This window comes from Trachurus japonicus, chromosome 13 (genome assembly GCF_045865225.1).
Source record: "Trachurus japonicus isolate A0001 chromosome 13, Traja_1.0".
Taxonomy (NCBI): Eukaryota; Metazoa; Chordata; class Actinopteri; order Carangiformes; family Carangidae; genus Trachurus; species Trachurus japonicus.
In genome coordinates this window covers 1,635,663-1,648,286 of record NC_140919.1, presented here as the reverse complement: position 1 = coordinate 1,648,286, position 12,624 = coordinate 1,635,663, and the positions used below count along the sequence as shown (strand labels likewise).

General features: G+C 43.7%; 4 protein-coding genes across 4 annotated transcripts in view; all 4 read right to left on the bottom strand.

Annotated features, from left to right (window-relative positions):
• LOC146975210 (stonustoxin subunit beta-like) overlaps positions 1–12,624 on the bottom strand; it is a gene marked incomplete at its 5' end in the record, with an annotated part of 195,007 nt that overhangs the window by 69,433 nt on the left and 112,950 nt on the right. The gene's annotated exons all lie outside the window — the stretch shown is intronic.
• LOC146975212 (protein NLRC3-like) overlaps positions 1–12,624 on the bottom strand; it is a 347,620-nt gene that overhangs the window by 240,609 nt on the left and 94,387 nt on the right. The window lies entirely within an intron of this gene.
• On the bottom strand, positions 25–3,759 carry LOC146975218 (trace amine-associated receptor 1-like). The gene is made up of 3 exons (XM_085794576.1): positions 3,729–3,759; positions 1,799–1,982; positions 25–1,018 (listed from the first exon to the last, which is right to left on the bottom strand). The coding sequence occupies exons 1-3, from the start codon at positions 3,757–3,759 to the stop codon at positions 25–27; spliced, it is 1,209 nt and encodes a 402-aa protein (XP_085650702.1).
• LOC146975217 (trace amine-associated receptor 1-like) lies at positions 7,718–10,970 on the bottom strand. The gene is made up of 2 exons (XM_085794575.1): positions 10,957–10,970; positions 7,718–8,711 (listed from the first exon to the last, which is right to left on the bottom strand). The coding sequence occupies exons 1-2, from the start codon at positions 10,968–10,970 to the stop codon at positions 7,718–7,720; spliced, it is 1,008 nt and encodes a 335-aa protein (XP_085650701.1).

Sequence of the window (12,624 nt, the reverse complement as noted above, 5' to 3'; positions counted from 1 at the left end):
TTCATGTGAAAATGAAGCTTCAGTTCAGGTGAAAAGCGTCGTCTCGGACATGTCAGACTTAAACACTACACCTGAGGTGAACAATTGAAAGGCCTTCCTGAACCAGCTGTAGAAGAAGGCGTATATCAGAGGGTTGACGGTGGAGTTCAAGTAGCCCACCCACACAAGGGTCTCAAACACCGCTGGGGGGGTCGAGTAACTGACGAATGGGTCAACGACATTGCAGACAAAAAACGGAGTCCAGAAGGACAGAAAGGCGCCCATTATGGTGGCCAGTGTTTTGGTGGCTTTGGTCTGACTCGTGCTCGACGTTCCTGCGTTTATGCTGCGCAGCTGCTTCCGCGCCACCAGGTAGATCTTCAGGTAAACACCAAGCATGATCATACCCGGGATGTAGAAGGACAAGACAGAGGAGACGGTGCTAGACAGTCCGCTCTGGAACAAGACACACCCGCCCTCACACGCTACGTGGTTGTAGTAGAACTCCTCCACACCCAAAATATTCAGCCTCAGGAAAATCATCCCGAAGCCCACGAGCGCTGAAACCGTCCAGCTGAGCAGAACCACCAGCACCACCAGCTTCACCGTCACCGTCCGCCGGTAGAGCAGCGGCCGGCAGACGGCGTAGTGTCGGTCGAGCGATATGAACGACAGGTTCAGAATCGACGCCGTGCATAACATGACGTCAGAGCTCATGTAGACGTCACAGAAGACGTCGCCAAAAAACCAGCACGTCTCAACACATTGAACCATGGCGGGAAACATGACCAGCAGGCCGAGGAGCAGGTCGGACACGGCCAGGGAGGCGATCAGGTAGTTGGTAGGAGTGTGCAGCTGCTTGAAGTAGGTGATGGAGACGGCGACCAGCAGGTTTCCACACACCGTCAGGACGACGGTGACGCTCAGGACCAGGTAGAGGCAGACCCGGACTGGCAGCGGGTAGATGGTCCTCAGACAGGACCGGTTACTGGACTCGAAGCAGAGCGTCACCTCCATCTGTCCTGAACCAGAAACAATACTGTCAATCAATCAATCAATCAATCAATCAATCAATCAATCAATCAATCAATCAATCAATCAATCAATCAATCAATCAATCAGTCAGACTTTATTTAATCCAGCACTTTTTATACAAACAGTGTAATAAAGTGCTTTCAACCCCAAATCTCCACACACACACTGTTACGCCCCAGACTATGTTGGCCCAGAGGGGCATAACAATGGACCACCTATGACCCCAAACACCACCACACAAGACTATTCTTGTGGAGTTGTAGTAAAAAGCAACTGGACTTCTTTTCTTGCTGGAAAGAAGTCCATCCAAGAGGCTTCTTCAGTTCTGAGACTAATGCCAGAAACACAGGTATTTAAACCCAGAGTGGGTGGTCCTATGAGTTTCGGGGGGTGGTCATGTGACTAGGAGTCACATGTCTCCAGGTGTGTATGGGTTTTAAACTTCCTGGGGAGAGCTCCCAAGACAGCATTGTAGGTGGCAGATAGATTGTGTCTTAGGCCCCCACGTCTGTTTAGAGAAGGTTTCTCTAAGTGGACATAGATGGCTTCCTTCACCCCTCTCTCAAACCATCTGTCTTCCCTGTCCAAAACAAGGACATTGGAGTCCTCAAAAGAGTGACCTTTCTCCTTCAGATGCAGATGTATAGCTGAGTCCTGTCCCGATGACGTGGCTCTTCTATGTTGTGCCATGCATCGGTGGAGGGGCTGTTTGGTTTCCCCTATGTAGAGGTCTGAGCACTCCTCGCTGCATTGGACTGCATACACAACATTACTGAGTTTGTGCCTGGGTGTTTTGTCCTTGGGGTGGACCAGTCTCTGTCTTCGGGTCTGGCCCGGTTTGAAATTGACCCGGATATTGAGCTTGTGGAAGATCCTCCTGAATTTCTCAGACAGACCTGCCACGTATGGAATGACAATGTTCTTCCAATTTTCCTTTTTCGCCTCAGGTGTTCCTTTGTGGCGAGAACCTTCACGGACACACCACACAAGACATTAAATAAAATAGGTAGAGGTTTAGTACAAAATATAAGGATGATGCGAACAAAGCAGACACAACTAAAACAAAAAGAACTGCCAAGCAGGGAGGCAGGCAGACCCAGCAGTCCCCATGAGCTGCCCCCGTCTTCCGGTGCCAGCTGCGAGGTTATCTAACTTATCTAACAGAGCTGCAGTGATAAGAAGTGTAAAATCAGAAATAGAAGAGAAAAGATAAATGAATCAATATATATAATAATATAATAATGAGTCAAATAAATGACCAAAAATAAAAGGAGGGTGTTGAAAAAGAAAATAATACTGAAATATCAAATGATTAATACAAATATTTGTCTCTCTGTGCAACTGTGGAAACTATGAATTTCATGTCATTTTCACAGCAGGTGAAACATGTTTCGCTGTTCAATGAAATTCTTTCTTTGCTATCCACACACAAATGCCAGCATGAGCAATTTAAAAACAAAGTATGGAACAAAAAGACAATTAAAGAGAAAAAATAATAATATAATAATTATAATATTAATACAAAATACAAAACTAAAAGCTAAACACAGATAGAGGTAGAAGTAGTAGAGAATGTAACAGAGAGAAGTAATCAAACAGGTCTAACCACAGCTCGTGGAGACGCTGTCTGTCCTGTTAGTCACTTACTGTAAATAAATGCACTGATTAACACTAGAAACAACAATAGAGGAAAAATATCAAACTGCAGGAATAGTTAGTTAATTAGTTAGTTAGTTAGTTAGTTAGTGAGTTTTATTTGTCCACAATGTGGAAATTTGTCTTTGGTCTCATAAAAAACAACAGGCAGGACAACAACAACAACAAGCAGGACAACAGCAACAACAACACCACTTACACACAGACATCTTCATGGCAATAGTGCAATGTAGGTCATACAACACATATAGGCTAGCATGTATAACATATCTAATGACACTGAAACTCACTCTTTGTGGTGATTTGTTGGTAAATGAGATGAAGTTCAGTCTTGGTAACAGTTTGTTAACAACCTCACATTCATGAAGCTGTTTACATGGCGGATCTATTTTCTGACCCAAAATGTGGCCGTGACTGATTCTGAATGAGGGCTTTACAGGAGATTCAGATTCAGATTCAGATTCAGCTTTATTTGTCCTTTACAAGGAAACTTGTTTTCACCCCCGTACGTCACACGCAACCTCAAGATACATAAATCACCCATACACATTAAACAGGAACACACATTTAGCGACGCAATCTATTTAGTTCTGTTATAGCAGAGGGGACGAAGCTTCGGCTGAACTTGACCCTCTTCCAGGTCAGGGACCTGTACCGGCAGCCAGATGGAAGCAGCACAAAGTACGGGTTTAGGGGGTGACTGGGGTCCTGGGTGAAGGTTAGTGCTCTGCGTGTTATGGCTATGGTGTTGAGGTCAGAGAGGCAGTCGCTCTCTGCTTATTTCACCCCTCATACGATCAAGTTAAAACTATAAATCCACATACTAACAACATACAGTATGACAGCGGTTGCTAACTGCTGCTGCCTAACCTCTCACATCTTCACATTTAACAAGTGTAAACATTCACGAACACAACATTGTTTTGCCTTCAACCACCTGTGCTTTGGATGTGCAGTGCACACAGATAAGAAGATAAACATCTGAAGTTTTCAATCAACAACAAACTCAACAAAGTGAGGATCATCAATAACATTAAATTATCAGATATCACACTCACCTTCAGTCAGCGGGACATCCAGTGTCTTCATGTGGAGGCTCGGCCTGTTTCAGTCACAGGTTAAATACCAGGTTGGACAGTCTGTCTCTGAGGACAACGTCCAGGAGGACGAGACGCTCCTCACAGCTCAAAGTTAGTTTTAAAAGTGTAGTCGCTAAGATTTAAGAAATGACTGACTGTGTATCTGAGTTTTTCAAGAAAATAATTTTAGAAAATTGTGTTTCAATTGTACAGAGCCCCTAAATACATATATTTGGTCAGGTTGTAAATCCAAATTCATTAAAACTTCTTTAAATTCATTTGGTTTTGGTTTATATTTGGGGAATTAGAACATTTTCTATAGTTAATTCTTTAAGGTCCACACCCAGGAAAAGAAAAAAAAAAATTTGCTGGCCACCGCCTACGGCTCTAGTGGCAGCCCAAAGCATGCAAGAATTTTAACTCATGTATTTTGCTTTTCTCTCTCTCTCATCCATCGCTTCATCTTCGTTTTTCTCTCATTCTCTCTTTATCTAGTTCTGACCACTGCAGTCTCTTCTGGCCCAAATGTCTCACACAAGAAGAAGACAGAAGAAAAAAAAACTCTTGGCCCACTTCTTATTTTTATTTTTTATTTAATTTTATTCATTTATGTTATTGTCTGTTTTTGTTTTGTTCTTCTGTTCGCCGATTTGAAGTCATGTTGCACCCCTGTATTTTTTGATTTTATGTCCTCACCATATATTGCACTAATAAAAAAAGACATAGGCCTGAGTCTACCAAATGGTTGAGGAAACTGTTCACAGTAAAACACAGCCAGGCCCGCTGGGTGACACCATGAAAGAGGCATGGCTCCAAATGGCCTGTGTTTCACCACCAACCCCTCCGTGTCTCCAACAGATTTTCCCCACTCAGCGACACGTGCACAGCGAACAAAACTCCACATGTTGGTTCCGTCATTGGCAAAACGTGAAGGTAGAGACTCGAGCGAGCATAGTTAGATGCATCCCAGGGGCCAGAGCGGGCACTGTTGAGGCTAATCTGAAGCTCCTGACAAAACATAAATGTAAATACAGTAAAATCCCACTGCCCAATTTAGCAAGTGACGACATGTTGAGTCGCATGCGTTCATTCCATCGCTGGATGTCTAGGTGGTGCTTAAATACGACGTGGCTTACATAGACAACTGGACCTCCTTCTGGGGAAAGACTGGTCTGATTCGGAGAGATGGGGTCCATCCTACTTTGGATGGTGCATCTCTATCTAGGAACATAGGGCAATTTATTAGCCATGCTAATCCCTGACAAGCGCCCAGAGTTCAGGGGCCGTATTCACAAAGAATCTTAAAGCAGAAGTAAGTGGTCCGGTCGTTTTCGCTAATGCTGCGTTCCAGGCAGGCTTTTGAAATCGTAAATTACAGCTTCAAGTCACAACTTACGACTTTGTAGCGTTTCAGGCAACCCACTCGTGTTTTTCCGACCTGTTTTACCTGTGAAAGTCACTATAACGGCCACTCGTAACTTCCGACCGGTGAACTCGTACCAGATCGAACTGGTACCACTTCACGGTCGGAAAAATACGAGTTTCCTTGAACGCACCATAACAGTCCTCGTCCCTACGTCGCCACATTCACGGCGTTCCTTGGCTGCACACACAGCCCTGCATGCCGTTCTCTCTCCTCATTGGATAAAAACTGTAGGATACGATAAATGTTTTCTCTTCGGCTCAGAGCAGAGCAGAGTGACTGACAGACCCGTGTTTCAGTCCAAACACTCTATGTAAGTGATTGCTGTCGGAAGATATAACTATTTAAGACTTATATTAACACAAATATATCACTTACTTCTGCTTTAAGGTTAAAAGTAGCTCCTAAGGGCCGAATTTAGGAGCAACTCCTAAAAAAAGTGGGCGTGTCAGTCTTAAATTTAGGACTCCTAGTTATTTAAAATAAGAGTAATTCACAAAGTATTTTAGGCCTAAAAGTAGCTCCTAAGTCTGGGAGAGCTTAAAAGTCCTCGTGAGGAGTCCTAACTCAGTAAGACCTATTCACAAAGAATCGGAAATGGCTGCAGCCAGGCAAATGTTTTGGAGACAATGGAGGACTGCCAATTGCTGCAGAGGGGGGTGCTGGAGCACCTGCCCCTTTGCTCATTGATGCCCAAAGTGCCTTTTTGTGAGTGTTTTTTTTTTTTTTTTTTTTTTCTTACAGCAACAATATCTACGCAGGCAGAGCCTCAGTTTAACACGCCCCTCTGCTGGTTCCTTCATGTTGTCACCCACCCAGCCTATAGAAACTGTGTCTGCCTCGAGGCTGTATAAACCTAAACCCAAATCTGGAGGAATTATTTATAGCAACTTAGTTAAAATCAAAACCACTGCTCCAGCAAACCAACCCAATAAAACTATGTGGTTTGCTAAATATTCGATTGGAATAACCTTAACTCTATTCCCTCAGGACCACATATCGCTTAGCTTTTAGATTCCAATTTAAAATACTGGTAACCACCTTCAATGCCCTGCATGGGTCTGCTCCGGCCTACATCTCCGACCTCCTCCTGCCCTACTCCACTAGCCGGTCCCTAAGGTCCTCCGACCAGGGGCTCCTCGCTCTTCCCCGGACCAACCTCAAAACGAAAGGGGACCGAGTCTTTCGTTCGGTGGCCCCCAGACTCTGGAACGCTCTTCCCCCAGACTGAAGAGCCTCTGCGTCGATTGAAGCTTTCAAGGCGCAGTTAAAAACCTACCTCTTTCGACAGGCTTTTGAACTGCATGGCACTTAATTACTGTCGTTGTTTTTTCTTTGCTGCTCTTCATCTTTGTATATACTGTTTTGTGAAGCAAAAGCACTTGTGCTGCGAAAAGTGCTATATAAATATAAAAGAATTATTATTATTATTATTATTATTATAATAATAATTATTATTACTATTTATATGGAAGTGGCCTGATTCTAATTTGAGTGTTCACACTACTTCGAAAAAATCTGACCTGGTCACTTGACCCCCCAAAAATCGGATTTGTGCCATTTTTGCCTGCAGTCTGAACGTAGCCAAATGATACTTTGCCTGGGAAAAATACCACTACAATAGATGTTTATCTGACACTTCTGTTTCTAGATTTAAATGCTCATTCCAACAGAGCTTGCTGCCACACCTTGTAGTAATATAAGGGACAGCTCCGTATGTTGATTTCACTCCCTCATAGGTAGGTAGGTATGAATGAATGAATGAATGAATGAAAGTTTATTTGAACACAGAATAAAAGAAGAACAAACTAAAAACAAATAACAATAAATACAAGACAACGCAAAATAAAACACAACAACAAAACTTAACACTTATTTATGTTCAAAAGGAGTGGGAAGAAGCCATAATATATGTGACCGATGTTGTCTGACCTAGCCTCGTAAACCAGCCTCTCGTGGAAATGCATTTCATTTCATTTCGACGGAGAGTCTGGCCTCATCCCCGCTGTAAGCGTTTGGCCTGAAACCCTCAGAAGGCCGAGCCAATCAGCGTCGCCGCTGTGATTGACACAGCATGTTGGCCAATCAAGGACCGACTGGTGCAAAGCCCCGTCACTACACCAACTTGCTGATTGGCTGAATGGGGTTGTCTGTCAACGCTACTACTCCCGCCCACCCCAAACGCTTACAGGGGGAATGAGGCCAGACTCTCCGTCGGAAAAACAATGAAATGCATTTCTGCGAGAGGCTGGTTTACGAGGCTATGTCTGACTTGCCCTGAGCAGGTTTTCAAACCTATTATCTCCCACACCACGGCCGCTAACAACTCAATCAGTTTTCATACAACATACATAACAACATAGAGTCAAGTGCTAGCAAGTGTGGCAGCAATTCACAGTGTTTTTTGGAGGTTTTTTTTGCATTTACATATGGGCAGAGATTTTTTTTTTAATATGTCAAACACAGTGAAGATGAGACTGACTGGGACCTGTTTGGTTTTTCATACACATTGTTCAACCAGTTCATGTGGAAATGAAGCTTCAATTCAGGTGAAAAGCGTTGTCTCGGACACGTCAGACTTAAAGACTGCACCTGAGGTGAACAATTGAAAGGCCTTCCTGAACCAGCTGTAGAAGAAGGCGTATATCAGAGGGTTGACGGTGGAGTTCAAGTAGCCCACCCACAGCAGGGTCTCAATCACTGCTGGGGGAGTCGAGTAACTGATGAATGGGTTAACGACATTGCAGACAAAAAACGGAGTCCAGAAGGACAGAAAGGCGCCCATTATGGTGGCCAGTGTTTTGGTGGCTTTGGTCTGACTCGTGCTCGACGTTCCTGCGTTTATGCTGCGCAGCTGCTTCCGCGCCACCAGGTAGATCTTCAGGTAAACACCAAGCATGATCATCCCCGGGGTGTAGAAGGACAGGACAGAGGAGACGGTGCTAGACAGTCCGCTCTGGAACATGATGCACCCGCCCTCACACGCTACGTGGTTGTAGTAGAACTCCTCCACCCCCAAAATATTCAGCCTCAGGAAAATCATCCCGAAGCCCACAAGCGCTGAAACCGTCCAGCTGAGCAGAACCACCAGCACCACCAGCTTCACCGTCACCGTCCGCCGGTAGAGCAGCGGCCGGCAGACGGCGTAGTGTCGATCAAGCGATATGAACGACAGGTTCAGAATCGACGCCGTGCATAACATGACGTCAGAGCTCATGTAGACGTCACAGAAGACGTCGCCAAATAACCAGCAAGTCTCCACGCACCTAACCATGGTGGGAAACATGACCAGCAGGCCGAGGAGCAGGTCGGACACGGCCAGGGAGGCGATCAGGTAGTTGGTAGGAGTGTGCAGCTGCTTGAAGTAGGTGATGGAGACGGCGACCAGCAGGTTTCCACACACCGTCAGGACGACGGTGACGCTCAGGACCAGGTAGAGGCAGACCCGGACTGGCAGCGGGTAGATGGTCCTCAGACAGGACCGGTTACTGGACTCGAAGCAGAGCGTCACCTCCATCTGTCCTGAACCAGAAACAATACTGTCAGTCAATCAATCACATCATGTACTACGACTCTAAGATTTAGTACATTTGTTTCTCAAAGACCATCAGTATTTGGAACAACTGCCTTGTTGGGTCTTGAACCTACAACCTCTGACACCAAGGACCAGCTCCTAACTCACTGAGCTAATTGTCTTGATCAATCAATCAATCAATCAATCAATCAATCAATCAATCAATCAATCAATCAATCAATCAATCAATCAATCAGTCAGTAAATCAATCAATCAAACTTTATTTAATCCAGCACTTTTTATACAAATAGTGTAATAAAGTGCTTACAACCCCAAATCTCCACACACACACTGTTACGCCCTAGACTATGTTGGCCCAGAGGGGCATAACAATGGACCACCTATGACCCCAAACACCACCACACAAAGACATGACATAAAATAGATAGAGGTTTCTCAGTTGGTTTGGCTAGTTTCTCTAAACAGAAATCACATTCTCAAAACTCTAAGATCATTTGGCAAAACACTGTTACAGTTCAGCACAACACCATAGATCACTTACAAAAGCTCATCTCTCTCTCAAAACAGTTCATTCGTGTCAAAATTAAATTTCCTTCTCATACAATAGTCAGTTTCCCCAAAATGCATCTTCCCTTTAGCATTGTGTGAGCACTGCAAGTCAAAATGTTATAATGTTTTGTCACTATGGCAGAGGAGCATTGAAATATCCCTCATGTCCTCCTCTCAGTCTGAGCCCAGACATTCATTGACAATAGTTACTGGACCAGTTTTTTTTGTCTAGCTAACAGAATACAGTTGTGTATAAAACAGAAAATAATAATAATAATAATGATAAACAGGATTTTAGGGTAAAGTTTTACATCACACATTGCACTCATACTGTCAAGGAAAGGTCACCATTGTTATTCACACATAAAGTAACTTCCATTCATCAGAGTAAGAAAATGTATACAGCATAATATACTGTAATATACAAAAACAAGGAAAATTAGGAGTGGGGTTGCTGTAAGTCTATGGTATTCATGGTTTTATGTTCTTAACTCATTAGTTGAACAGACTATTGTGCATGTGATCACTTATAGAATGAAATATGGCTGACATGTTTTGGAGAGAACAACCATCAGACTGAGAATCAACAATCAGATTAGATCAACAAGATCTTGCAAATGTGCTAACTGCATGCTACCTGTACTTAATCATTTGCAAAGTCGTATGAAGACATTTGAAATTTGATGAAATGAAGGAGAAATACAATTCTGTTGTGAACAATTGCTAAGTGGTTTGGAGGTTTATCCATGTTGTGTTGAGAATGTAATTTCTGTTTTGAAAAATGAGCCAAACCAAAGGAGAAAAACTGTAATACAAAATATAAGGACAATGCAAACAAAGCAGACACAAATAAAACAAAAAGAAACGCCAAGCTGGGAGTCTGGCAGACCCAACAGTCCCCATGCACTTGAAATTGAGTGGCCTCAGGTCACTGTGTCTGCTCATCACCCATGTGTTCACCAACAACTGCACCAGTGGAAACAAGGGCAACTTTAGTTTGGGCTCACTGAGAGAGGAAGCCAAAAAAAATTAAAATTAAAATCAAATTGCAGTGGTAGTGTGTTCAAAAAAAATGCATTTTCAATGGGAGTCAATGGAACAAAAAATGCTGAAGGGACACAGATTGGTCTGTTTAGTTGAAAAGGCATATGAGAGATTAAAATTCCCCCCAAAATACACAACCTTGACACATTTTATGCATCAACACAGCCAGAGAGTAAACATAAAACATCCAGGAACCATGAGGTTAACCACTGTCTGTTGAATAATCTGAGGTTTTCTGTTGTTTTCTTTTTGTTTTACTTCTCTTTCACTGCTTCTTCTCTCTGTTTAGGATAAACCACCTCAGTGTGAGATCATCAGACACTTTTCCTTTCTCCATCTCACAGCGTTTAAACATCTGAAGGTTTCAATCAACAACAAACTCAACACAGTGAAGGTCATCATTGACTTTAAATCATCAGATATCACACTCACCTTCAGTCAGCGGGACATCCAGTGTCTTCATGTGGATGCTCGGCCTGTTTCAGTCACAGGTTAAATACCAGGTTGGACAGTCTGTCTCTGAGGAGAACGTCCAGGAGGACGATGTATTTTGCTTGTCTCTCTCTCTCTCATCCATCCCTCCGTCTCTGTTTATCTCTCATTCTCTCTTTACCTAGTACTGACCACTGCAGTCTCACCTGGCCAAAATATCTCACCTATTTGAAGTCATGTTGCACCCCTGTATTGTTTGATTGTATGTCTCACCATATATTGCACTAATAAAAAAAGACATAGGCCTCTACCAAATCAGTTCACAGTAAAACACCGCCAGGCCCGCTGAGTGACACCACGAAAGAAGCATGGCTCCAAATGGCCTGTGTTTCACCACCAACCCCTTCGTGTCTCCAACAGACTTTCCCCACTCAGCGACACATGGGCGCATGACATCTGTCCGACTACCCATTTCTCCTACCATACATTTCTTTATTTTTGCGTCCATTAGTCTGACCTCCCACTTCTCCGACTTAAGTAGCCCTAACCCTTAACCTTACCCTAAACCTAACCTTAACACTGTAGAATGGGTAGTCGGAGAAATGAGCCGTCGGACTTTTGGACAGTCGGACTGACGTATGCTCCCCAAACGTAAATACAGTAAAATCGCAATCCAGGTCGGTGCTAATGACACCCAGCTTTGCCAGATGGCGTTAATTAAAGTTAATGTGGAATTAGTGTGTAACTACGCCAAAACAATGTCAGACTCCGTAGTATTCTCTGGCCCGCTGCCCAATTTGGCGAGTGACAACATGTTTAGCTGCATCATTCCATCGCTGGATGTCTAGGTGGTGCTTATGTAATACTCTGATAAATATCAGTGGTATTTATTTCATTATTTTCATGGGAATAAGTTAAGTATAAAATGCCAGTTCATGGTGAAGTTAAAATCTACATAAATAACTATTTCATATAAACGAGGTATTAAAATGTATAAATAATAAATGTTGAAATGAGTAACTTTAAAAATATCATTTCATGGGGTGTGAATGCCTTTAAAAGAAGTTAAAAGTGATTCTATTACGTTACATTATGTGCGTGAGTTCATGCGTGAGGTCATGACCTGAATGTTTACACTTCCGGGGAGAGACCCGAGCGAGGAAGAAGAAGGAGCAACGTATTCATGGCGTAGAGCGGAGACTTCGGGAATGTGTGTGTCGCCTGTGTGGAGTTTTATCAGTGAGTGACTGTGAACTGTAGTTGAGCGACGTGTTCAGAGTGTGTTTAGTCGGACACTCCACCACTGCTTGTGTTTTGTGAACACGAAGACGAGTTCGGTTCTGTTAGCTAGCAGGAGCTAGGCTAACACCACGGGAGCTAGGCTAACACCACGGGCCTCGCTGAGGGGAAACGCCGCCTGCACGGACGGGAGGAGCTTCGGTGAGTCGTCTCGGGAGAGAGTCGTCGACGGAGGTCGCTTCGCTGCGGCCGTGGGAGACGGAGGTTCGCCGCTGCGAGCTGCTGCGAGCGGAGACGGTCGTTACCACAACGAGCGAGCGATTCATCAGCTGCGGCCTGGTCTGGCTGACTTCACCGACACACAGGAGTACAGGTATCAAAAGGTTTACATCATGAGCTCCAACTAAGCGCGGCAACGAAAGTAGAAAAGAGTGCACTCAAAATAAAATTAGACAGTTTGAGAAAAGACAAAAACTCTAAAACCCCGGGGTTCTATTTTTTATTTTCTATATCTCTCTTCTTCATAAAGAAATATTTGGATGTGTGTTTTCCCTGCATCATTTATACATTCGCAAAACTGAGATCATTGTGTTTGGTTTTATTAAATTGTGTTTCATTATTGAAGTATTAAGATACAGGTCAAGTGTATGTCT